General features: G+C 47.3%; 1 protein-coding gene across 1 annotated transcript in view; it reads right to left on the reverse strand.

Moving 5' to 3' along the window:
• NGEF (neuronal guanine nucleotide exchange factor) overlaps window positions 1–26526 on the reverse strand; it is a 130397-nt gene that overhangs the window by 82732 nt on the left and 21139 nt on the right. Inside the window, exons 2-3 of the mRNA XM_016950725.3 lie at window positions 8538–8879; window positions 4145–4259 (exon numbers count right to left, since the gene is read on the reverse strand). Of these exons, the coding sequence (XP_016806214.1) occupies window positions 4145–4259; window positions 8538–8805 (383 nt within the window). The 5' untranslated portion in view covers window positions 8806–8879. The remainder of the gene's footprint in view (window positions 1–4144; window positions 4260–8537; window positions 8880–26526) is intronic.

The following is a 26526-nucleotide window of genomic DNA, read 5'->3' on the forward strand; positions in this document are numbered from 1 at the left end:
TTAAAGAGAGCAGCCCAAAGCGATTTCCTGACTGTCTGCTTCTCCCTCTCCAGGTGCAGACCCTGCCACAGCCAAAGCCCCTACCTCTTGCTCCATATTCTCCCCACCCCTCAGCTGCTGTTTGGGCTCTCAGAGTGGGGCCCTGTGGGGGTCCTTAGACACGCCTCCCGGGAGGTCTCTGACCACAATTCCTTGGCACGTGCAAAGCTCTTAAGCCGCAACTCCAGCAGGAAGTGCTCTTGGGCAGACCCCTTTTCAAATCAGTTCACAGCTGGCTCTCTTCCTGGAGACCCGCACTTAGCTCTGAGAAATCATGCCTCTCTGCCTTGCCTTCGGTGTAAATGCTTCCCCAATCCCTGCTCAGCCCTGGCCCTCCTCCCCTTGCAGGCTGCTTCAGCCAGTTCAGCGCTAGATGTTTCCGGGTGTGAACAAGGTGCCTGTCCCCCAGATTCCAGAGATTTCCAAGTAGATCCCTTGAAGCCCTCCTCATTTAACTTAAGGGGAAAGGCTCCCATGGGGAAGGGTAGGAAACTCACAGCACCCTGACGACTCCCCCCAAACAAAACCCAATAGCCAGCCCCGTCACTCCCCCTTTCATCTAGTGTTAAAATGCAGAAATATTTGTGTTAAAACATTTTTATGTACCAATTGGCAGAGAGCCACTGTCCTGAGACTCCTTCTCTCTTTACTACCAGGGCCCTTTCTTGGCCCCTTGGACTCTTGCTCTGGCTTTGGTTGAGCAGTTACTTTTACTCTCACTTCTGTTGATACCCTCCAGTGAGGGTGGGGTTGGCAGGTGAGGGGCTAAGGTGGCTTCACTGTTTCTGTTGTGTCCCAGGTAGATGGTCAGATATTTACAGTGTTGTTCTTGGCTCTTGGGGCTTAAGCCACATCAGAGACAGCAGGAAACAATTGTCCCTGGCTATAGTTTGTATTTTTGTCCCCACCCAAATCTCATGTTAAATGTAATCCCCAATGCCTGAGGTGGGGCCTGGTGGGAGGTGTTCGGATCATAGGGGCGGATCCCTCATGTCTTTGTGCTGTCTTCGTGATAGTGAGTTCTCACGAGATCTGGATGTTTAAAAGTGTGTGGCACCTCTCATCCCACTCCCTTGCTCCTGCTCCTGCCATGTGAGACACCTGCTCTCCTTTTGCCTTCTACCAGGATCGGAAGCTTCTTGAGGCCTCCACAGAAGCAGATGCTGCCATATTTCCTGTATAGCCTGCAGAGCTGTGAGCCAATCAAACTTCTTTTCTTCATTATTATTATTATTTTTTGAGACAGAGTCTCACTCTGTTGCCCAGGCTGGTGTGCAGTGGCATGATCTCAGCTCACTGCAACCTCCGCCTCCTGGATTCAAGCAATTCTCGTGCCTCAGCCTCCCAAGTAGCTGGGATTACAGGCATGTACTACCATCCTGGACTTATTTTTGTATTTTTAGAAGAGACAGGGTTTTGTCATATTGGCCAGGCTAGTCTTGAACTCCTGACCTCATGTGATCCTCCTAGCTCTTCCTCCCAAAGTGCAAACCTCTTTTCTTGTAAATTACCCAGCCTCAGGTATTTTTTTATAGCAATGCAAGAACAGCCTAATCCACCCATAATATCTAATTACATGCAAATAAAATAGGAGTGTGTGTGTGTGTGTGTGTGTGTGTGTGTGTGTGTGTGAGATCAAGGATCAATGGGCAAAGCAACCTCAGGAAGGAAGTGTTGCCTCCCCACCTTGTCCTAGGATTCTGCTCTGTTGCCTGGTTCACAATTCCCCAGTGCAGATACAGGGGATACAGTTTCCCTGTAGCCATCCAGGGATTTGTAGAGATTGTGAAGCTTCTAGGAATTTAGCTTAAAGAAATAATGAGGGCTGGGCATTAGGTTTTGCCACAGTGATATTTATCATAGTGTGGCTTACAAAACAGCAAAAATTTGAAACTGTCTTGGGTCAGAGATTGCTGTTGCCTTCCCTGTATCCACTGTCCCCTTCTTCCTCACTGATGGAACCCATTTGCTGAGGGCAGAAACAGACCTGGCTTTTTTTTTTTTTTTTTTGAGACGAAGTTTTGCTCTTGTTGCCCAGGCTGGAGTGCAATGGTGTGATCTCTGCTTACCGCAACCTCTGCCTCCCGGGTTCAAGCGATTCTCCTGCCTCAGCCTCCTGAGTAGCTGGGATTACAGGCATGTGCCACCATGCCTGGCTAATTTTGTATTTTTAGTAGAGATGGGGTTTCTCTATGTTGATCTGGCTGGTCTCGAACTCCTAACCTCAGGTGATCTGCCCACCTCGGCTTCCCAAAGTGCCGGGATTACAGGAGTGAGCCACTGCACCCGGCCCAGACCTGGCTTTTATTTTATTTTATTTTATTTTATTTTTTGAGACGGAGTCTCGCTCTGTCGCGCAGCCTGGAGTGCAATGGCGTGATCTTGGCTTACTGCAATCTCCGCCTTCTGGATTCAAGGGGTTCTCCTGCCTCAGCCTCCCAAGTCACTGGACTACAGGCTTGCACCATCACATGTGGCTAATTTTTGTATATTTTAGTAGAGATGGGGTTTCACCATGTTGGATAGGCTGGTCTCGAACTCCTGACCTCAAGTGATCCACCCGCCTCAGTCTTCCAAAGTGCTGGATTATAGGCATGAGCCACCGCGCCTGGCCCAGACCTGCTTTTAAATGACACACCCATTTCCCAGCCTCCCTTGCTGGTGGAGGTGGCCATGTGACCCAGTTTTGGCCAATAAGATATCAGCAGCAATGGTTGGGTGGGCTTCAGGGAATCTCCTTAAGAGCAGGGCAGACCTGTCTGGTGCCACGCCCTTCCCTTGCTGGCTTTTCTCTTTCCCTCCACCTGAACTGTGGCTGTGATGGCTGGAGCTTTGGCAGTCACCTTGACAAATGACAGAGTAGAAAGCTAGAAGGAACCTGGGTCCATGCAGGCATGAAGGAGCCGCGGTCACGACCCTCTAGACTTCTTTCACACAACAGCCAAATAGATCTCTGCCATGTTAAGCTGTGCTATGTTTTAAAATAAGCAACTGAATTCGGTACTGACTGATACAATACCCAAAACCCAACAATAGGAGCATAATTAATAAATCACAATCCAGTCATACTGGAGAATATTTTATAGTAAGATGTCATTTTATGAAAAGGAAGGATGCATAAACATATAGAAAAAAAAGACTTGAAGCACATTTGCCACATAATAAAACCTCTCTGGGTGGTGGTAGTACAGTGATTTTTTTTTTTTTTTAATGGGGTCTTGCTATGTTATCCAGGCTGGCTTCAAGCTCCTGGGCTCAAACAATCTTCTGGCCTCAGCCTCCAAAGAGCTGGGATTACAGGCATGAGCTGCTCTGCCTGGCCAAGATACAGTGAACTATCTCTCCCTCCCTCCCTCCCTTCCCTCCCTCCCTCCCTCCCTCCCTCCCTCCCTCCCTCCCCTGCTTTCTTCATTTTTTTGAGACAGTCTCACTCCATCACCAGGACTGGAGTGCAGTGGCTCTATCTCACCTCACTGCAACCTCCACATCCCGGGTTCAATCGATTCTCTTCCCTCAGCCTCCCGAGTAGCTGGGATTACAGGCGAGTGCCACCACACCTGGCTAATTTGTTTTTTGTATTTTTAGTAGAGACAGGGTTTTGCCATGTTGGCCAGGCTGGTCTCAAACTCCTGGCCTCAAGTGATCTGCCTGCCTCGGCCTCCCAAAGTGCTGAGATTACAGGTGTGAGCCACCACGCCGGGCTGTGATTTTTCTATTCTATTTCTTAATATATGTAGTATTTAAAATTTCCTAGTTTTGTCAGAGGAGTAACAATAGTTTTTTTGTTACTTGTGCCTGTAATCCCAGCTCTTTGGGAGGCTGAGGCTGGAGAATCGTTAGAGCCCAGGAGTTTGAGGCCAGCCTGGGTAACATAGCAAGACCACATCACTGCCCACAAATATTTTTTTAAAAAATTACTGTACAAAACAATAGTTTTTTTTTAAATTATGGAGTTTTTATTTATTTATTTTTTTAGCACGGGCAACCAAAAGTTATTATTATTTTTTTTAACATGACACCCTCGTAACCCTGTCAAGTCTTTGCAGCAATGACCTCTGATGCATCTTTCCCAGACCAGCATTCCTCATGATCTGCCATCTCTTACCTCATTTCCTGGGCTCCTGGGTCTGTCTGCATTGCTGTTCTGCAAGGAGGCGTTCTGCTCCAGGGGATATTCAAGGTCAGGGGCTCATTTACAGATTTTCCATTGTCCTGTGAATCTGGGACAATTCAGAAATGGAGCAAGTTAGAATATACAGATCAACCCTTTTCAGGCAATTCTCTGTAAGCCTAGGACAGTAGCAGCAGTCACGCTGGAAGGTGGAGGAAGCAGAGTGGGAAGGGGTGTCCCTTCCCTCACTCCCTGAAGGGGAGTTTGTCACATCTCATGCTGTGTCAGATGGCCTGGGATGCCATCCCTATGAAAATTATAATTATGGGCCGAGTGCGGTGGCTCACACCTGTAATCCCAGCGCTTTGGGAGGCCAAGGCGGGCGGATCACCTGAGGTCAGGATAGCCAACATGGTGAAACCCCGTCTCTACTAAAAATACAAAAATTAGCCGGGTGTGGTAGCGGATGCCTGTGATCCAAGCTACCTGGGAGGCTGAGGCAGAAGAATTGCTTGAACCTGGCAGGCGGAGTTTGCAGTGAGCTGAGATCGTGCCACTGCACTCCAGCCTCGGTGAAAAAAAAAAAAAAGAAAATTATAATGATGATTTAAGCAACTTCATATACATTTACGTATACATAAACATACATACGTAGTCAGTGGAAGATATTGGAAATAAGAATACAAACCTGGCTAACATTTACAGGGCATTAAAACCATAACGATTGGTGTTATTTCTACTGGTCAAAAATCATTGCCAATTTTTTAGCATCTAACAATTCCCAAGTCCTAATCAATATGAAATAATAAGTCCAGTTAGCCTCCCCCAGAAAGTCTGCTCACCCGGGGGTGGGATTTTTAGGCAATGATCTGCTGTGATTTTGAAGGGGTACTCATTTTGCAGATGAAACAGAGAATGTCCCACAGCTTCCAGACCCAAATCACACATCGTGACTCCAGATCATGAGCTTCTTTGGTGGCTGTGGAGTGACCCAGTAGCCCATTTTGTCTGCTCCTTCTCTTCCCCAGCCCCCACCCCGTGCTCTTTCTCACCATGTAGGTCAAGCAAGACATTTTCTCCTTGGATTCTTGGATCAGGAAGTACTGAGCAGTCAAAAGAATTCGCTCCAAGGAGGTGACATGAAGGAGTCACTGTAAAAATAAAACTGTAAGGCCAGGCGTGGTGGCTCACGCCTGTAATCCCAGCACTTTGGGAGGCCGAGGTGGGCGGATCACTTGAGGTCAGGAGTTCGAAACCAGCCTGGCCAACATGGTGAAACCCTGTCTGTACTAAAAATACAAAAATTAGCCGGGCATGGTGGCAGGCACCTGTGGTCCCGGTTACTTGGGAGGCTGAGGCAGGAGAATCGCTTGAACCTAGGAAGTGGAGGCTGCAGTGAGCTGAGCTTGCTCCACTGCACTCCAGCCTGGGTGACAGAGCGAGACTTCATCTCAAACAAACAAACAACCCCTGCAAATCTGATGAAAACATTTATGGCTGGACATAAAGGCCACCTTTGGGGATGGCACTGTTCTGTCTATCTGGTGTCAGCATCCTTGGCTCAGCTTGGGGAGATCACAAACTCGAGGCTCTTTCCCCAGCGGCCCTCTTTCCCTCCCCAGCTTCATCCCAGACACAGCCCTACGCCTTCCTTTTCTTGCAACCCTGAAAGACTTCCCTGACCCCCAACCTTGGCAGCTGCAGCTGCTTTTCTGTCTGCTTACAATGCCCTACCCCTGCCCTGTCCAACAGGGTGGCCGCTAGCCACGTGTGGCTATTGTGCACTTGAAATGTGGCTGGCAAATGTGGCTGAGGAGGGGAATTTCTCATTTTATTTAATGTAATTTACATTTAAAAGTACAAACTCATATTGATTCAGTTGTTGGGAAACTTTTAAGGGTATTTGGATCAATTTGGGTATGTAAATCCACTTTTCTGACTGTACATTTTATGCAATCTAAATCCAGATCAAGTATTTCCAATGAAAATTTGGCATGCGAATTGAGAGGGGCTGCAAATATAAAATACTCAACAGATTTCAAAGCCTTCATGCAAAAAAAAGGAATGTAAACTATTTCATTGATATTTTTTATGTTGATTATTAACTACAGGATAAAATGGTAGCTTTTGCATCTGCTGGGTTAATAAAATGCATTGTTAAAATTAATTTCACCCATTTATTTGTACTTTTTAAATGTGGCCACTGGAAAATTTAAAATGATGTATGTGGCTTGCAGCATATTTCTGTTGGATGGCGCTACTGTAACCCCCTTCTCCATCTACACAGGCTTTGGAGCCAGAAGGATCTGAACTCTAGCTCAGTCCGTACCACACAATAGCTGTGTGATTCTGGGTAAGTGGCTCAATCTCTGTGGGCCTCAGTTGTTTATTTTTTGATCTGTAAAATGGGTATGGTAAGAATACCCTTGAAATGCCTGCCTAGCAAACTAGCACAGCCACCGGGTACCTGCATGAAATCAACCAAGTCTGCTCCCACTCTCTCCCCAGCCATGTCCTTATCCTTTTTTTTTTTTTTTTTGAGATGGAGTCTTACTCTTTTGCCCAGGCTGGAGTGCAGTGGCATGGTTTTGGTTCACTGTAACCTCTGCCTCCTGGGTTCAAGTGATTTTCCTGCCTCAGCTTCCTGGGTAGCTGGGATTACAAGCATGCACCACCATGCCTGGCTAATTTTTGTATTTTTAGTAGAGATGGAGTTTCACCATGTTGGCCAGGCTGGTCTCGAACCCCTGACCTCAGATGATCTACCCACCTCGGCCTCCCAAAGTGCTGGGATTATAGGCGTGAGCCATTGCACCCGGCCGTCCTTACCCATTTGTCAAGACTCATCTGAAATATCATCTTCTTTGGGAAGCCCTTTCCTAACCCCAGCAGAAGGGTCTAATGCTTTGCCTTTATCTCTCCTGTAAACTTTCACACATGGCTTGCATTAAAATGACATCATTACAATATTGTGGGTTCCTCAAAGGCAGAGACCCGAGCTTCCTCGTGTGTGAGAATGTGCTTTTAACTTTCAGTATACGGGAAATTTCAAACATATGGAAAAGTTGAGCTTCCACGACGATAGTATTTCAATCATTGTATTTTTCTTGCTTAACTCAGTGCTTGATACATGATTTTGTTAGTGTTTGTGGTGGATGGCAACAGCCACAGATTCTACCACCGTGGAGTGGTGAAGTCAATTTCCCCAACCCCTTTGGTCTGGGCTGGCCCTGTGGGCTGGTTTGACTGACAGAACACGGTGCAAGGGACTATGCAAGGTCTGAGTCTCCGTCTAGGCCTCAAGATGCCACGCAGCTTCTGCTCTTGCTCTCTCAGAACCCGACTGCCGTGTGCATAAGCCTGGGCCAGCCTGCTGGGGGATGAGAGACCACGTGGAGCAGAGGCAGGCAGTCCCAGTTCACAGACCACCAGAGAGATGAGTGAGGCTGTCCTCCACCTTCCAAACCCAGAAGAGCCACCAGCTGACTGCAGAGGTTAGGTAAACTGGCCCAGACACAGCAACCACTAAACCAACCCCCAGAATCGTGAGAAATAATAAATACTGTTGTTTTAAGTCTCTATATTTTGAGGGGAGTTTAACGTGTGGCAAACAGCTACCCAATACAGGGTTTAATGAATGTTTTTGAATGCACTGATGAAGTCTCTGGATTTAGCAGGGGTTGCCACTCTGGCACACTCAGGGTAGCATATATAGTCTGGTGGCAGCTGCTGTGCCTCCCGGGCTGGGAAACTGTCACACATTCTTCACCCCCAGCAGGCTGCCTGTCAACCACAGGAGCACGTCACAAGGAAAAGAGTCTGTAGCACCAACACCCCATTTGTAAAGTTTTCTGAACTTTATTCTGCTCAATACATATATTTTGAGCAGATAAAATGTGCTAGGCACTGGTCTAAAAGATTAAGAAGTCTTGCTGCAAATCTATTCCCAAGGTTTTAATCTCATTTATTTTCAGAGCAGCAGAAGCTTTGGCTATGGCAGTCACAGTGAGAGAACAGGACAGAACCTCATCACTGAGACAATTCATGTTCTCAGATGACCCGTAATGTGGATGGCTCTAAGTCTCCCTCCTAGAATGCATGTACAGCGAGGGGTGTTTTGCTGAGTTCTAGAACAAGAAATCTCTTTTCAGTAGAAGCCAGTCTAATTGTCTAATTTGGTTCAACCCTTACTCCTAAGTACACACGTCATCATAGTGGAGGAATTTGGATTCTTTAGATAATGGTTTTAAAATGCACTACCCTGTTGAAACTGTCCTTGGTACTTTTCAATGCCACTTATCCTTTCTCATTTAATGAGGACCTTTCAGCACTGATGACTCCAGTTGGATGTAAGGGAACAGCCGTGACAGCTGTCCCTGATACTGACCTGCCAGGCAGCTGGCGTTCCGTTCGGGGGTGTCTCTGGCCTTGGCTTTGCTTTTGCGTCTTATGGAGCGATTGAAGATGGAATTTCTCTTAATTGGGATGTGGCAATGAGGCTCTTTGTCTTGGATATCCTGGTCAGCTTGAGAAGTCTCCTCTTTTTCTGGGAGTAACTCAGGTTTCACCTTGGCTGGTTCATTATCAGTGTTCCGTTGATCACGTGCTGATTTCCTCCAGGTCTTTTCCAAATCTTCAGATTCCCTGGTCTCCATGGAAATAGAGCCAGCTGTTTCTCAGCAGAACGACTGGAGGTCAATGACTTTCCCAAGCTTCACTGGTTTGAGTGCTTTAGAATAGATAGAAAACAATTTTCAGTTAGTCATCAGGCTAAGTATTCTATTCAGACTGTGGAACTCCACTCCCATTCGAATTTGATGAAACGTGGGATAATCTGCACATCCTGGTATCCACGTCTCCGCCACTGAAAATTACAGCTTAATCTCTGCAATTTGGAGGCATTCATGTATCATTTTATAATTGCCGTTTGTTTACATTATTCATAAGAGGCACTTTTAGGGGGAAATGTTTAAAGTGGCTTGCAAAACTACATTCAAATAAATACTTCTTAAATAATTCCAGAGAAAAAGGGTAGCAGAAATAGTGAGGGAATTCCAGGAAAGCATTGAGAGGGACCGTAAATGTCTAGACAGGAAAAGAAAGTCTCGGAAGATGAGAAAGGGTTGTCGGCTGGTGCAAGGTCTCACAATGGTAAGTTTAGACATGGGCAAGGTTGATCCCCAAGGCGACAAACCTTGCCATCAGCTAGCGACCAAGTCTAGTGGGTGCAGTAGTGGCCTTTCTGATGGAATGATGTATGGCCGTGGTGGAAGAATAAGGTCCCCCCATCCCATGGCCACCCCACCATGGGCTGGAGAAACAGAATGGTTACCTCCCTCTGGGGTGACCATATAGCATATCATCTGAACAAGGACACTTTTCATAGGAAAAGGGGGATACAACAGGAACAAACCCCACCTCCCTCCCCTCAAAGACCTCCTAGGGTAGGGGTGCTCAGGGCGAGACTATGTGGACCCTCTTAGTGGGTCTAAGCTGGTGGGACAGCGTGTTAGACAGAGAGGCCGAGCTAGGAATTCTTCTCAGCTCTCCACTCATCTGAGGGCTTGAAACCTGGGGTCCCACGGATTCTATGGAGGTTTTCAGGGTACAAGGCTGTGTATGAGCATATACATTTTTCTGGCCTATAGGTCCAGAGATTCCATCATACCTTCAAAATGGTCAGAGACTTGGCCGGGCACCGGCCTATAATCCTAGCACTTTGGGAGGCCGAGGTGAGCAGATCACTTGAGGCCAGGAGTTCAAGATCAGCCTGGCCAACATGGAGAAACCCTGTCTTTACTAAAAATATAAAAATTAGCTGGGTTTGGTGGCACATGCCTGTAGTCCCAGCTTCTCGGGAGGCTGAGGCAGGAGAATCGCTTGAATCCGGGAGGTGGAGGTTGCCATAAGCAGAGATCTTGCCACTGCACTCCAGCCTGGGCAACAGAGCCAGACTCCATCTCAAAAAAACCCTTCCAGTCCTCTTCTGTTGCTCCCTTCCACAAACATCCAGCTCAACCAGTGTTCTGCGATTCATCAGGAGCGTTTGTCTGTGTCTTCCTTTGTGAAATGGGGAGCATGGAGGGCTGGGTTTCAGACGCCTCCTTTCCCACCGCACCACTCCTCTTCCTCCGGAGTCCCTCTGAGTTCCCAAACACCTTCTTCTACACCCACCAGCCAGCCCCACACTACTGATCTCAGGGCAGGTGGTCTGGTAGAATAGTCAGGAGGTTGGGTTTCCCCTACCCCAGGCCGAGAATGCCTTTGCTTACCTAAGATAGGAATTAGGACTTTCTGGGTAGGGGGATTTGAAGACTGAAGGCCACTCTGGTTCCTAGAACCAGCTACTTCCGACACAGGTTTGTATCAGAAGGTTTGCCCTAGGATGGCACCTCCTTCCCACCTGCTTGCAGGGCTGGTCCTGTTCTATTAACCACCTTCCCTGTAAATTGTCAGCCAGGCAGAAATGAGCATTAACGTACTCAGAGGTTGCCTCAGAGCAGCTGGGCCACGTGCAGGGGCACAACCTGAGCTCATGGGGACCTGGGGAGTGCCTTCCCCACCACGGTCGTCTGGGGGACCCAGCAATACCTGACCCTTCTGGTCCCGGCCTCAGTTTCCTGATCCATGAAGTTGGAGTGTGCACTATGAGGTCGGTGAAGCCCCTTCCAACTAGAAAGCAACGCTGCTATTTCAGGTGGCCAGAGAGGAATGTGCGGTGGCTGGGAGGACACACTTAGGATGGACCATTAATACGCACCCTTCCCGGGAGTGCCTGGGAGGATGATGCTTGTCTTATGTGTGGCAAAGAACCCACGGCTCCAGCGAGATGGGGTGATTTTCATTCACAGCACGTTTAACCTGGGTCACTGAGGGGATGAGGTTGCAATAAGAGCGAAACCATTCTTGAGCCAGCAAGAGGACAGAGAGAGAGAGAGGCTTCCATCCTGGCCAGATGAACGGGGACCCCTGCGCTTGCTCCACTTGGGAACCTGATCCACCAGAAAAGTGGCTGCAAGGATGGGCAGAGACTCGGAAGGGACGAGGTCACCATTGTCACCCATCTGACCTCTGGGAGCCTGGGGGCAGAATGAGACCCAGGGACAATGATGGCCTTGAGCTCAGTGTAAGGCGGAGACCATGAGTTTCCGAGCTCCCCAGAGCTGGGGGTGCTGCTTTGGGGGCTGACGTCCCTGTCACTGGAGCTGTCCAGATGGAGGCTGGAGGCGCTGTTGAGGTTTTAGAGTTCAGTGAGGCCTGCCTGCCGCTGGCATCGCCTTCTCTCTTCTTTCCCCGGCCCCTGCGCCTACCACCTCACCCAAACCCTTGCATCGAGGCTGCTTTCAGTGAAGAGCTGGACCTGTGGACAGTGATAGGCAGGGGTCCCGTGGGGTGGGAGTCAGGGTGGATGATGTAGGCATTTGTTGTGTTTTGGTGCCAGTCTGTGGAGACCTCTGACTGCTGGACCGAGGAGCTCACCCAGCAAACCCGGTTGGTGGCCAGAGGGCCTGGCAGGCCCCGAGCAGGAGGCACAGGCAGGGTGGTGGGGGACATAGAGCCCGTCCTGAGGGGGATGGCACACAGGTGAGTACCTGGCCAGGTCAGAGCTGCAGGGAGGAATGGGAGGAATAGCAGGTCAGTGACTTGTGGTGGTTTTGAGAGCAGCGGATGAGGGAGCTGGCCCCCTGTTTGTTGTGGGCCTGGGTGCCTGGCGGAATGCCACTCCTGGTCTGGGAAGCAGGAGTGAAGCCAGGTTGGGGTCAGAGCACACTGGTTTTGCGGTGTTGGGTTGAGGAATCTCCCAGGAGAAAAGTTTGTGGACAGAAATCCCTAACCGACACTGGACTGAGTTGCTAACAGGCATCTTCCGGCTCTGACAAGGGGACCCCCGGGGCCTCTGTGTTGTGATCCTAACATGAACTTTTTTTTTTTTGGCTTTCAAGGTTATTATTATTATCAGTATCATCATTATTTTAGGCTGTATCTTAAAAACTTGAGGGGCTGGGCATGGTGGCTCACGTCTGTAATCCCAGCACAGGCTGAGGTGGGGGGATCATTTGAGGTCAGGAGTTCAAGACCAGCCTGGCCAACATGGTGAAAACCAGTCTCTACTAAAAGAAAAAAAAATATTAGCTGGGCGTGGTGGTGGGCGCCTGTAATCCCAGCTACTCGGGATGCTGAGGCAGGAGAATCGCTTGAAACGGGAAGGCATAGGTTGCAGTGAGCCGAGATTGTGCCACTGCATTCCAGCCTGGGCGACAGAGCGAGACTCCATCTCAAAAACAAGACAAAACGAAACAAAAATAACTTGTGGTATAATTTACTCTTTTTATTAGTTTTGACAAACACATTCAGTGCATGTAACCACCACCACCACCAAGATACAGAACAGCTCCCTCATCAGGGAAAAGTCCCCTTGTGCCTGCGGAGGTCAGTAACTGCCCCGCCCCCAGCCCCGGCAACCACCAATTAGAGTCTTGGTTTGCCCTTTTCTGTTGTGTAGGTGGAGCTGGCGGTCTGTCGCCCTTGCTGGAGTGCAGTGGTGCAGTAGAGGCTCATCCGTGGCTCACTGCAGCCTCGACCTCATGGGCTCAAGCCATCTTCCCACCTCAGCCCCTTGAATAGCTGGGAGCACAGGCGCCCGCCTAATACTTGTATTTTTTGTAGGGATGGGTTTTGCCATGCTGCCCAGGCTGGGTGTCTGGCTTCTGTAGCCTATTGTGCTGTGTTCACTGCCCTGTCGACGTTGCCTGTGTCAGTGCTGATCACCAGCGTTTACTGTGCAGTGCCAGGGATGCAACGACGCCCACACCATATACCACCAAGGGCACTGGGCCAGGAGTCAGGGGACCTGGGTTCGAATCTCCATTTCCAGCTGCTTGTAATCACAGGCTTAACATCAGGCAAGTCAGGGCCTCAGTTTCCTGTCCAGAAAACATGGGGTGGGTGGGTGTTCTTGACTTCTAGCTCTCAAATTTGGTGATCCAGGGAGGCTCAGAGGGTCCTTAGAGGGATGTTCATGGTACATTAAGAGTCAGGGGGATTGTTCTCCCTGAAATGAGGAGGCTCTGAAACCCTGAGAAGAAGTATTCCCAGATCTTACCACCTTTGAGATGATTTTACACACACACACACACACACACACACACACACACACACACACACACACGAAGAGATTGTAAAACTATCTGTAAAACAATTCTAATTCTGCTGCAATTATAGACTATTTTAAGCAAATGTGCTCTGCGTCTGGAATCTTTTTATAATTGCTTTGATTCGTCTATAACCATTAACTGCCAGAAAACCCAGAAGCTTCCCCCACCCCAATCTTCTGATGTTCCCTTAAGTTCCTCTGTGGCTTTAGACCCATGTCTTTCTATTCCATGGTAACTTCAGGGTGGGGGAGCCTGGCGATAGCTTTGTGATTGAGGGAGGGTGCAGCTCATGGTGCACTTGCATTCATTCATTCATTCATTCATTCATTCACACCCCCTGAGCACCTGCTGGCATGGGACTCACGTCTTCATTCTATGTCTGTCCACATTCCCTCCTTAATAAGCTTCCTCAGGACAGGACTTGGTCTGTTTGGGTCTCTGTTGTTCCTGATGCCGGCCACACAACAACACTCTGTAAACATCTTTTTTTTTTACAGCAATAGATGAACGGATGAGTTACCTTAGCCAAGCCTCGCAACTTCCGCATGAGTCAATGTGATAATTACCCCCACTTTATAGATGAGGCAGCTGCCACTCTCAGAGCTGTGATAATCTGGCCAAGGTCGCATGGCTGGCAAATGGTGCGGCAGCGGTCACACTACAGCTATCTGACTCATTTGTTGGGGGGACCTGTGATGTGGTCAAAAGATGCTGTTGTAACTGTGGGCTGAAGGCAGGCCTGGAAGGATCAGAGCCAGGAGGGGGCTCTATTTGGCTGTCTCTGTGTTAGTTGTGCAGCTTCAGGCCCAGGAGCTGAGGTGGCTGTTATACCTCCCAGCACTGGGCTGCATGAATCAGTGTGTGAATCAGTGTCCTGGGAGGTCAGGACACAAGGGGACAAGGAGGTGGGGAGTTGTGGGGAGCTGGCTGCAGGCTCAGCTGTAGCAATCACCAGCTACTGCAGGGGAGGAAGGCACAGGGCATGTGGGGAGGAGCAAGGTGGGTGTGGAGAGGTGAAGTTTCTAGACTGGATCTCATCCAAGTGCAGACATCATCCGGGGCTCTCGTTAAATCACAGATTCTGACTCAGGAGGTCCTGGGTGGGGGCTGAGACTGCATTTCTTTTTTCTTTTCTTTTCTTTTCTTTTTTTTTTTGACAGAGTCTTTCTCTGTCGCCTAGGCTGGCGTGCAGTGGCGCGATCTCAGCTCACTGCAACCTCTGCCTCCTGGGTTCAAATGATTCTTCTGCCTCAGTTTCCCAAGTAGCTGGGATTATAGATGCCTATCACCATGCCTGGCTACATTTTTCTTTTTAAATAGAGGCAGGGTTTCACCATGTTGGCCAAGCTGGTCTCAAACTCCTGACCTCAAGTGATCCACCCACCTCAGCCTCCCAGAGTGCTGGGATTACAGGCATGAGTCAGACAGCTCTCAGAGCATTCCCATTTGCTAGTCCCTAGAGCCCCCTCAGGCAAAGTCCTAGGGGAACACGGCCACCAGGGCATCCTCAGCAGGTGCATGAGGGAGAAGCTGCCTGGGTGAGAGCAGCGGCCCTTGCTTTGGCCAGGTCTAGGGCACATGGAGTGCCTGTGCAGGTCAGAGGCAAACAGGAGTCCTGATCTGGAGAAGGACTGGCGCCAGTAGGGAAGGGGCAGCTGGAGCCCTGCCATCTCTCGCTATCGTCTTCTGCCTCTCAACTAGGGGAATGGAGGGGTGAGGGTAGGAGAAGGTGGAAAACAAGAGAAAGGAGGATGTCTCCTCCCCAGGGCCGAGGGCCTCCCAAGCACCTGAAATTGCCTTGGCAAAAAGTATAACTGAGGAAATTGTGACAGTGAAAGAAATCAGACCTAACCAACTCCATCTTGCTTCTAACCTTTAAGCTGTCCTTGTTCATTCCTGGGCATAGGCCAAACTATAGGAAGGAATTCAGTTCATGGTTTGACTCTGAAACAAAATTGCTAATAGCCCTTTCCTGAAAAGACCCCTTTCTTGCCTGGGGACCAGTCTGCCTTTGCAGGACTAACAAATTAGCTACACGAGTAGAAATTATGGTTTAGGGGTCCTGCAGCCTCTGACTCCAAGAGTCTGACCCTCCCCACGTTGCTCCTGGGGATAACATCACTATTGTAAAACCTAAGATCAGTGCTTGAGAGATTTTGCAGGCCCTGCACTGGATGGATCAGCTGACACTACCCAGACCGGTGGTAATCTGGCTCAACCAGTTCCGCCACCCCACCCAGGAACAGAAGACAGCAAGCAAACCTCACTTCAACCCCCATGATTCCATCTCCAACCTGACCAATCAATACTCCCCACTTCCCGAGACCCTACCTGCCAAATTATCCTTAAAAACTCCGATCCCCGAATGCTTGGGGAGACTGATTTAAGTAATAATAAAACTCCCATCTCCCGCACAGCTGGCTCTGCGTGAATTACTATTTCTCCATTGCAATTCCCCTGTCTTAATAAATTGGCTCTGTCTAGGCAGTAGGCAAGGTGAACCCACTGGGTGTTTATACACCTGCTCGGGAACAGGCCCCTCTAGGTGCTGGGGACAGCTCAGTGAGACAGGCCTGGCCTCCTTGGAGCTCGCAGGGGACACCAGAGGGAAAAAAGGACTACAAGGGAGAGGGAAGTGGCAGAGCCCATTGCAGGGGAGGTACTGGTGAGGAGCAGGTCACAGGGGAGGCCGCAGCCCTGGGGGACTGGGACTGGGGGAGCTTCACTGGTCCCTGGAGCTGGGACCTTGGATTTCAGCTTCAGCCCAGCAGGAGGCATGGGCAGCCCCATGCCTGGAGCACAAGGGCAGCTGCTGCCCAGCAGGTGACACTGAAACATCATCAGTCTCTCCAAGGAGGGGACACAGGGCATCTGTGGAGATTGTGGGGTGTGTTAGGGTCCAGGTGGGGCAGGTGGCCAGGAAGTGTGGCCTGAGACAGGGGGACAGCATGGTGGCACCTTTGCTGTGACAAGAAGGGCTTGAACCTACCATCAAGGGGGCAGGAAGATGGGGCTTATTGAGGCAAAAGGTGCCCCCAGCACCCCTAAGAGAGGGACTGGCTGATCCCAGATCACCTACATCATTTCCACATTCCTTCCTGGTCCTTGAATTGGTACCTTAGCCTCTTCCCAGGTAGGAAGCACAGGTTTGTCTTGGGCCTGTTTTTTGAGACGGAATTTTGATCTTGTCACCCAAGCTGGAGTGCAGTGGCACGATCTCAGCTAACTGCAACCTCCACCTCCCAGGTTCAAGCGATTCTCCTGCCTCTGCCTCCTGCATAGCTGGGATTATAGGTGCCCGCTACCACACCTGGCTAATTTTTGTATTTTTAGTAGAGACAGTGTTTCACCATGTTAGTCAGGCTGGTCTTGAACTCCTGACCTCAGGTGATCCGCCCGCCTCAGCCTCCCAAAGTGCTGGGATTACAGGCTTGAGCCACTGCGCCCGGCGGCCTTGGGCCTTTTTTCTTCCTGGATCAAAGTGGGGAGAGTGAGACAGGAGGATTTAGACAGAGGAAGGAGACACAGATGAAGTTTCTGGCTTGGCAGAAAAGCCCCTGCAAGGGAAGGAGCTGGGACAGTGGCCCCAGAAGACGCTCTGTGTCCGAGGAAGACCTGCATGGCATGGATCTCTAATGGAACCCTTGACAGTTGTGGAAAAGGTGGAGAAGCCAATCAATCACACAGGGAGACAGCTGTCACCCTGCCCTGGGGATGGCTGCCCACTGGGGCATTTTGGTGTTCTGAGCGTGAACAAAGGTGAGGGCGAGAGAAAGATCCTGGAAAAATCTTAAGTGGAAATTCAGAAATTGGGGAGCCAGCAGTGGGGAGGGGCAGTAACAGGAAAGGGGCTGGAGAAGGGAAACTTGGAGCAAGGCCGGGAAGCCTAGAAAGTTCTGTACTTTCTAGGGGTGGGGGGAGCCCCTACTAAGCCGTGGCCACTTGGGGGTGTCGGCTTCGGGAAGTAGAGAGGAGGGTCCCCGAGCGGTGAGGGAAGGAGGAGGGGACCTTTTAGGACCAAGACCAGGGCAGAAGGCAGAAAGCAGCAGTTTGGTGCCTGAGGGGTGAATGGAGACCCTCCTGAGGATGGAAATACCTGAAGCAGGTCGGGGTGGGGGTGCAGGGTTAACTGAGAGGTCAGGTGTGCCTGTCTGAGCAGAGGCCTGCAGGAGGGAAGCCAGGGAGCCTTGGCTCAAGAGGGAGAAAGGTAAGGATGGCCCCTGGCTTTCCTTAAGGCTGCAGAACTCATTAACAGGCTAGGAGAGGAAGCAAGAATGTGCGGGGGAAGCCAGTCTGAGCTCAGAGGGAGAGAAGCTGGACTTGGAAATGGCCCACTGTGCCCTGGTCTCGGTCTCGTGTAGGGTTGGGACTAACCTGGAAGGTTAAGTATGAACTACAGGAACAACTCATTGAATACCAGTTTAACAATCGTAATTTCTAATACAAACAACATCTCTTTTAGAGACGAGAATGCTGAAACCCGGTGAGATTAAGGAACGTTCTTAAGCCCACGTGGCTGCCACGGTCCAGCTGGGCCCCGAGTCCGGGCCTCTCCACCCCAGGGCCACCTCTTCCCACTCCTTGCTGCTCAGTTTTACATCCTCCAGGCCGGAATGTTCATGCGAAAGTGGGAAGTGGATTAGAAGCTCTGACAAACATCATGTGCAAGAGAAGCGGTACGTCAAATGTGAAGAGCATGCCCTTTCCTGATGCTGGGACAGAAATCACTGAAATTAATTTTTTCAGACAAGGTCTCACTCTGTCACCCAGGCTGGAGTGCAGTAGCTCCATCATTGCTCACTGCAGCCTTGAATTCCTAGACTCGAGCAATCCTCCTTCCTCAGCCTCCCCAGTATCGAGGACTACAGGCACACACCACCATGCCTGGTTAATTTTCAATTTTTTTTTTTTTTTTGTAGGGGTGGATGTCTTGTTATGTTACCAGGCTGGTCTGGAACTCCTGGCCTTAAGCAATCATCCTTCCTCAGCCTCCCAAAGTGCTGGAATTACTGGTGTAAACCATTATGCGCAGCCTGAAATTAACTTTAAACCTAGGAAGAAGAGAGTGGCATAGAGTTTGAGACAATTTGTTTTTTACAGGATGGAAGTCCGATGCCAGAGAGTTGTAGGTTATGGATTTGTATCTATAACCTGTGACGTGAAGACAGCCTTCCAGGGAAGGGGCAGAGCCAGAGAGGAAAGAACAAGCTAGACATTCCGGCCAGCAAGAAAGGCCAATGACAGCGTGATGGAGAAGAGGAACCGTGAGCTGCATGAACTGCAGCAAGCGAAGCACAAATGAGCCATCGGTGTGGGTGATGGAGGAAGGAGAAGCCGGGAGGACTCTGGGGAAGAAGCCTGCAAGCTTGGCAGGCATTAGGCAGGGCAGGGAAATTTCAGACAATGGAACTTCTAAAAAGTTAAACGTTTTATTTTATATTTACAAAAAAGCTGCGGATGATGGAATTCTAAACCCAGCTCTTCAAGGAACCAAAGGGCTGGGAGCGTAAGATTGAGAAGTTAATGATTTGGAGATCTGCATATCTGCACATAGTGGGTTCTCAGTGTAAGAGGTTGAATGAACGAAAAGCAGGCAAATTAGGAAATGAAATAAGGAATTGACAGTGGACGGGGAGATTGGGGACAGCTCTCAGGATCCCCCAGCCATCTCTCCAGCCGCAATGCCATTTGCTGAAGGAGAGGGGCTTTCTGGGGTCACAGAGCTTCAACTGCCAGGACTAGAATCTTCCCCCATCACCTGATACCTGGCCGTGTTCTCCTTCCCTTTCTCCTTCTGCCATGTATAGGGAGTTCTGGAATTTGTTTTATATTGTCGGAAGACCTGAGCAAACTGTTAGATGAGATAACAGCTTGAGTTAATCGCAGTTCCCAGCTTCCCATTAAAATCCCAATGCAATCATACCACAGGAAGATGCTACCTCTGCACTAGAAGGCAACATTAAGAATTCAGTTTATGGGCTGGGTGCCATGGTTCACACCTGTAATCTCAGCACTTTGGGAGGCCGAGGCGGGTGGATCACCTGAGGTCAGGAGTTCAAGACCAGCCTGGCCAACAAGGCAAAACCCCATCTCTACTAAAAATACAAAAATTAGGCCGGGCGCAGTGGCTCACACCTGCAATTCCAGCACTTTGGGAGGCCGAGGCGGGCGGATCACGAGGTCAGCAGATCGAGACCATCCTGGCTAACATGGTGAAACCCCGTCTCTAATAAAAATACAAAAAAATTAGCTGGGCTTGGCAGCGGGTACCTGTAGTCCCAGCTACTTGAGAGGCTAAGGCAGGAGAATGGCGTGAACCCAGGAGGTGGAGCTTGCAGTGAGCAGAGATTGTGTCACTGCACTCCAGCCTAGGTGACAGAGACACTCCGTCCGTCTCAAAACAAAAACAAAAACAAAAACAAAACAGAAACCCAAAAATTAGCCAGGTGTGGTGGCGGGCACCTGTAATTCCAGCTACTTGGGAGGCTGAGGCAGGAGAACCACTTGAATCTGGGAGGCAGAGGTTGCAGTGAGCCCAGATCACACCATTGCCCCCCAGCCTGGGCAACAAGAGTGAGACTCCGTCCGAAAAAAAAAAGAATTCAGTTTATGGCAGGACCAGCAGGCTCTTCCACAAAATATGCTAATAAAAAGTAAAATGTTGAAGCATTGCTGAAGATTGACTTTTGCTTTAAAATTCTTTTAAAAAGAAGACATACAAATGGAAAACAGATACATGAAAAAATGCTCAAGATCACTGATCAATAGAAAAAGACAAAACAATGAGATACCATCTCACACCTGTCAGCATGGCAGTTATAAGAAAGATAAGACAGAGCAAGTGTTGGTGAGCGAAGATGTGGGAAAAGGGCACCCTTGTGTGCTGGTGGTAGGAAGGTAAATTGGAACAGCTATTATGGAAAACAGTATGGAGGTTCCTCAAGAGGTTAAAAATAGAACTACCATGTGACCCAGCAACCCCACTTCTGGAAATAAATCCAAAGGAAATAAAATGAGCATCTTGAAGAGGTATCTACACCCCCATGTTCATTATTCATGATAACCAAGATGTGGGATCAACCCAGATGTCCATCTACAGATAAATGGATAAAGAAATTGTGGTATATATATGTGGTGGAATATCATTCAGCCATAAAAAAGGAGAAAATCCTGCCATTTGCAACAGCATGGATGAGCTTGGTTGAGCTTTCTGTATATGGTTAAGTGAAATAAACCATACACAGAAAGAAAAATACTGCATGATCTTATATGTGGAATCTAAAAAGTCAAACTCTTAGAAGCAGAGAGTAAAGCAATGTTTGCCAAGGGCTGGGGGTCCTTGGCAAAGGGGAGATGTGGGTCAAAGGGTAAAACCTTTCAATTATAAGATGAACAAGTTCTGGGGATCTAACATATAGCACAGGTGGTGATGGATGTGTTAATTTGACTGTGATAATCACTACACGATGTATATATCTATCACATCATCACATTGTATACCTTGAACATATTCCACATTTGTCAATTCAATATCTTTAAAAATTATATACACAGTTTATAAGTCAAAAGACAAAATTAGAGGGGAAACATATACAGCAGGAAGCATAAATCAAGTGTTGGAGGCATTGTAAGACACAGAGCAGGACTCTTTCTTTCTTTTTTTTTGAGACAGAGTCTCACTTTGTTGCCCAGGCTGGAGTGCAGTGGCGTGACCTCGGCTCACTGCAACGTCTGCCTACCAGGTTCAAGCGATTCTCCTGCCTCAGCCTCCCAAGTAGCTGGGATTACAGGCACGCGCTGCCACGCCTGGCTAATTTTTTATATTTTTGGTAGAGATGAGGTTTCACCATGTTGTCCAGGCTGGTCTTGAACTCCTGACCTCAAGTGATCCACCTGCCTCAGCCTCCCAAAGTGCTGAGATTACAGGCATGAGACACCGTGCCTGGCCAGAGCAGGACTTTTTCTGATGTTCTGGAATTGCTGCTAAGGCCAAACAAATTTCTGCTGTAGCTTGGGTCTGCCGGCAACCCGAGGGATCACTGAGGGAGGTGTGCCTCCTATGGTAGTCCCCACTCTCAGATAAAAGAAGAGGAAGAAGAAGGGAGAAGCTTGGCCCTCCGGGGGTGCTGTAGCCCATGCAAAGAGGAAGCTTGCTCCAAAGAAGCCCTGGAAAGGCTCAGAGCTCCCTGCAGAAAGGAGAGGCTCCCAGCTGGAAGCTCGTAGGGCTGTGGAACCCATGGGCCCATTCCAGAGTCTCCTGGGAAAGGGTTCTGAGAGCCTAGGGTTATGGTGCTGAGATATGGGAATATGCTGCCCATGGGAATGGAGCTGACTTTGGGCTGGAGGATTTCTGAAGGTAGGGACCTGCTGGAAGACTTTGTTCCATGGGGCTCAAAGGGATTGTGGCTTGTGTGTCCTTGAAGAAAATGAACCCCCTCAGCCTTATCTTTGTTCTCCATGGCCTTTGGAGCAGCCCTTTACAAGAAGACCCTGGAGTTCCCTGAGGGTCCTTGGAACCCAAATGTCAGCAAGTGGTAGGGGTTGGGGACTGCCCACATGGCCACTGGGCCCAGCAATAGGAGGCCCAAGCTGGAGAAGGGATTGCAAGCTGGCATGTGCCCCCAGGGCCAGAGGGAGATGTGGTCACCCTTCTGGAAGGGATGGTCTCGTGTGTGTGTGTGTGTGTGTGTGTGTGTGTGTGTGTGTGTGAGTGACAATCTCAAAGACCCCAGAGGGATGCCTCCTACCGCTGTGCGCAGCTGGTGGAGTAGAGGTGCCTTAGCTGGCTGATCCCTGCTCCCTCCCCCACCACTGGGGGAGGAGGGGAGGTGGGGAGAGTGGCTCCAGGCCAGCTCCTTGCCACTCCCCAAACTGTCTGCAAGAAGAGCTTTGAACACTATGAGATTGAACTTTGGAAAATTGTAACGTGGCTGAAATGTGCAAAGGCTATAAACAGCACACAGAAAGTTGAAACAAATCAGCCTTAAAATCTTGTGAAAGGATTTTCAACCCTGTGCTTCATAAGAGGAAAGAAAATCCAAACCACACTGAGATGTCTTTTTTCACTTGCTATGTTGGCAAAAACTCAAAAGTTTGAAGAGTAATTGGTGCAGCCAAGGGCAGCAGGCAGCCGCCATCCCTGCTGGTGGGAGTTTACATGGATTCCAGCCCTACGGGGCAGTTTGGCAATGCCTGTCAAAATAAAAAAGCAAATACGCTTTGACCCAGCCATCTCCCCTGCAGGAATTTGGCCCCTGGATCTGCCTGCTCTGTAGGGAGTGTCCTGGGTGCAGGTGACTCACTCCAGCATCATCCTGGAGCCAGTGACTCATTGCAGCTTTGTTCAAGGGCAAGCAATTGGAAGCAACCGGGGTGTCTTTTGATCAGAAACTGGCCCCACAGATGAGAAAATTCTAAACATTTTCACAAATGGGAGATGATGCAGTTGTAAAAGCAAAAAAGAGGAAGTTCCATGTACAGTACTGATCAGGAAAGGATGCTGGGAAAAATCCAGAAAAAAAGCAAGAATAGAAGAGTATATTTTGTATGTTTCTATCAGCATAAAGAGAGAAATGTATTCAAATTTATTCAAATGTGCCTAAAAACTTCTGGAAGGAGTTACAAGAAATTAGTATCAAAATTATTATCAGTGGTTACACACACACAAACCCACATATATCTGAAATAAGATTAAATTAGATGAGGGAGCCTGGATAGTTGGGGAGCAGGGCTGGGAGGAAGAATTTAAGGTATGTACCTTTTAATACATTTTTGGTTCTTAAAGCTATGTCGGCCAGGTGCGGTGGCTCATGTCTGTAATCCCAGCACTTTGGGAGCCCGAGGTGGGTGGATCACTTGAGGTCAGGAGTTCAAGACCAACCTGGCCAACATGGTGAAACCCTGTCTCTACTAAAAATACAAAAATTAGCCAGGCATGGTGGTGCACACCTGTAATCCCAGCTACTCAGGAGGCTGAGGCAGGAGAATTGCTTGAACCCGGGAGGCAGAGTTGCAGTGAGCTGAGATCGTGCCACTGCACTCTAGCCTGGGCAACAGAGTGAGACTCTGCCTCAAAAACAAACAAACAAACAAACAAACAAAACTATGCCAGAGTATTATGTATTCAAAAATTAAATATGTCTTTTGAGAAAAAATGACTAGCACAGAACCTTAAATACAGAAATGAGTCTATTCTAAAAACTAAAGGAGACAGGGAAGTTATGGGATCTGGACAACAAACCTCCAAGACCCCTGCTATGCAGCAGAGAAATGAGTCTAGACAGAGAGAAGTTAGAGGCCATGATGGGGAAAAATAAATCTGTTTTATATGTATACTTTCAAAAACTGTGGTTTCCCAAAGAATTAGGTATGGAATAAGGATGAACAGTTAAATGAGATGTTTTAATTTCTTTATCAAAGTGTTTTCAGTGATTTAACTTAAAAAAATTGAGGCAATTTCATAATCATTAGAAAGTCTTAATACAATATAGCACATTGGTAGGTCAGTTGACAAAGTTAAATACCAATCCCCAGCAAAAAGCTTTAAAGATGAGACTAGAAGGAAAATTCACCATGGTAAAGAAGAGACTGTGTACATTTAAACATGGTAATGGTGAAAAATCAGAGATGCTCCCAATAAGAGTATGGTTCTTGCTGTCATCATTATTAACATGTTTCCAGAAGTTTTGATCAGCACAATGAGACATAAACCAAATAAGTTATCAGGAAGAAAGCTAAAGTAATCATAATTTGTAGGTGACATGACTTGTATACCTAGAAAACTCCAAAGAACCAACTGAAACTCCCAGAATTACAAATAATTCAGCCTAGGTCCTGAATAAGATAGACTCACTGTATGTCAACAAAAACAAGTTAGAAAGTGGAGAGATTCTAATTATAGTATTATAGTAACAAAGCCAGAAAACACAGGATAATTGTATTAATAAATACAAACAACCTATATAAAGGAACAACTTGAGAGATGAAAGGAAGCTTGCATATTTAGAGAAGCATGAGTTTTTCTTGGATGGGAAAATGGAATATTAAAAATATATCAGTTAATATTTAATACAAGTTAATATTTATAGTTTTAGTGCCATTCCAATGAAAAAACTGATCAGACTGTTTTGACAAAATGATTATGAAATTCATCTGCAGGATAAACAGCCAAAATTAGCTCAAACTTTTTGAGCAATATAGATAATAAAGAGAGCCTTCTTCTCCCAAGTATCATTAAATGTTACAATAATAAAAGGAATGTGGTATTGGTACAAAGTAGTTGATCAGTGAAACAGAATGGCCAGCCCAAAAATAAATTCTTATCTCTAAAAATGTTATTTTATAGAAGAGGCCTCACAAACATAAAAAATGGAAGGGCTACTAAACCAGATAAAAGTCACAAGAAACGAAAATTATAGTCCAACATCTCTTATTAATAGAGAAGAAAATGTCCTCAACAAAATACTACCAAACTGAACCCAGCAATATGTGAAAAGAATTATATACTATGACCAAGTAGAATTTATCCCAGGAATGCAAGGTTGGTTTAACATGCAAAAATCAATTAGTGTAATATACCATACAAATGAAACAAGGGACAAAAACATGATCATCTTATTAGGCATATGACATCAAATAGTATTTGACAAAATTCAACAACCCTTCATAATAAAAACATTCAACAAACCAGGTATAGAAGAAAATTTTCTCAAACCTGATGAAGGGCATCTATGAAAACTACACAGCAAATGCCATATTTAATTGTGAAAGACTGCATACTTTCTCTTAAGATCAGGAAGAAGATAAGAATGCCCACTCTCACCACTACTATTCAAAATTATAATGGAGGTTATAAGACCCTTAGCCAAGAGAAAAAAATGTCATTCAGATTGGAAATGAAGACATAAAATGATCTCTATTTGCAGATAACATAATCTTTTATATAGAAAATTCTAAGGAATCCAGTAAAAAAAAACAAAAAACCCCAGAAAACTATTGGAACTAATAAACAAGTTCAGCAAAGTTTCAGAATACAAGATCAATATACACAAATTAATTGTATTTTTGTATAGCAGGAAGGAATAAACCATAAATTAAAATTTAAAAAAACCAATACACAATATCATCAAAAAGAATAAAGTACTTAGGAATACATTTAACAAAAGAAGGGCAACATTTAGATGCTGAAACTACAAAATATTATTGAAAAAAATTAAAGAAGACCTAAATAAGTAGAAAGATATCCTATTTTCATGGATCAGAAGAATTAATATTGTTAAGGTGGCAATACTCCCCAAATTGATCTCCATATTCAACACGACTTGATTAAAATCCCAGGTGGCTTGTTTGCAGAACTTGATAAGCTGATCATAAAATTAATCTGGGAATTCAAGAGACTCCTGCCAAAACAATCAAAGAACAGAGTTGGACTCACACTTCCTGATTTAAAAACCTACTACAAAGCAACAGTAATCAAGACAGTGTGGTACTGGCACAGGATAGGCATATAGGTCAAGAGAATAGAATTGGGTATCCATAAATAGACTCATACATGTATGGTCAAATGAGTTTTGACAGGTGCTAAGACCATTCAATGAGAAAAGGACAGTCATCTTCAACAAATAGTGCTGGGACAACTGGGTAGACACAGGCCAAAGAATGAATTTGGATTCCTACCTCACATCATATACAAAGATTAACTCAAAATAAATAAAAAACCTAGTTGTAAGGGGTAAAACCATAAAACTCTTAGAAGAAAACTAAATCTTCTTGACATTGGCATAGGTAATGGTTTCCTACATATGACACCAACTGCACAAGCAACAAAAGAAAATAAATTGGACGTCATCAAAATTTAAAACTTTTGTGCTTCCAAGTGCACCACCAAGAAAATTCTTGGCTAGGCATGGTGGTAGCTCATGCCTGTAATCTCAGCACTTTGGGGGGCCGAGGCTGATGTATCACTTGAAGTCAGGAGTTCAAGACTAGCCTGGTCGACATGGTGAAATGCCGTCTCCACTGCAAATACAAAAATTAGCTAAGCGTGGTGGTGCACACCTGTAATACCAGCTACTTGGGAGACTGAAGTGGGAGGATCACTCAAGCCTGGGAGACAGAGGTTACAGTGACCTGAGATTGTGCCACTGCACTCCAGCCTGGATGAGACTGTCCAAAACAAAACAAAATTTAAAAAAAAGAAGAAGAAAAGAAAATTCTCACAGA

This window comes from Pan troglodytes, chromosome 13 (assembly GCF_028858775.2).
Source record: "Pan troglodytes isolate AG18354 chromosome 13, NHGRI_mPanTro3-v2.0_pri, whole genome shotgun sequence".
In the NCBI taxonomy this organism is placed as follows: Eukaryota; Metazoa; Chordata; class Mammalia; order Primates; family Hominidae; genus Pan; species Pan troglodytes.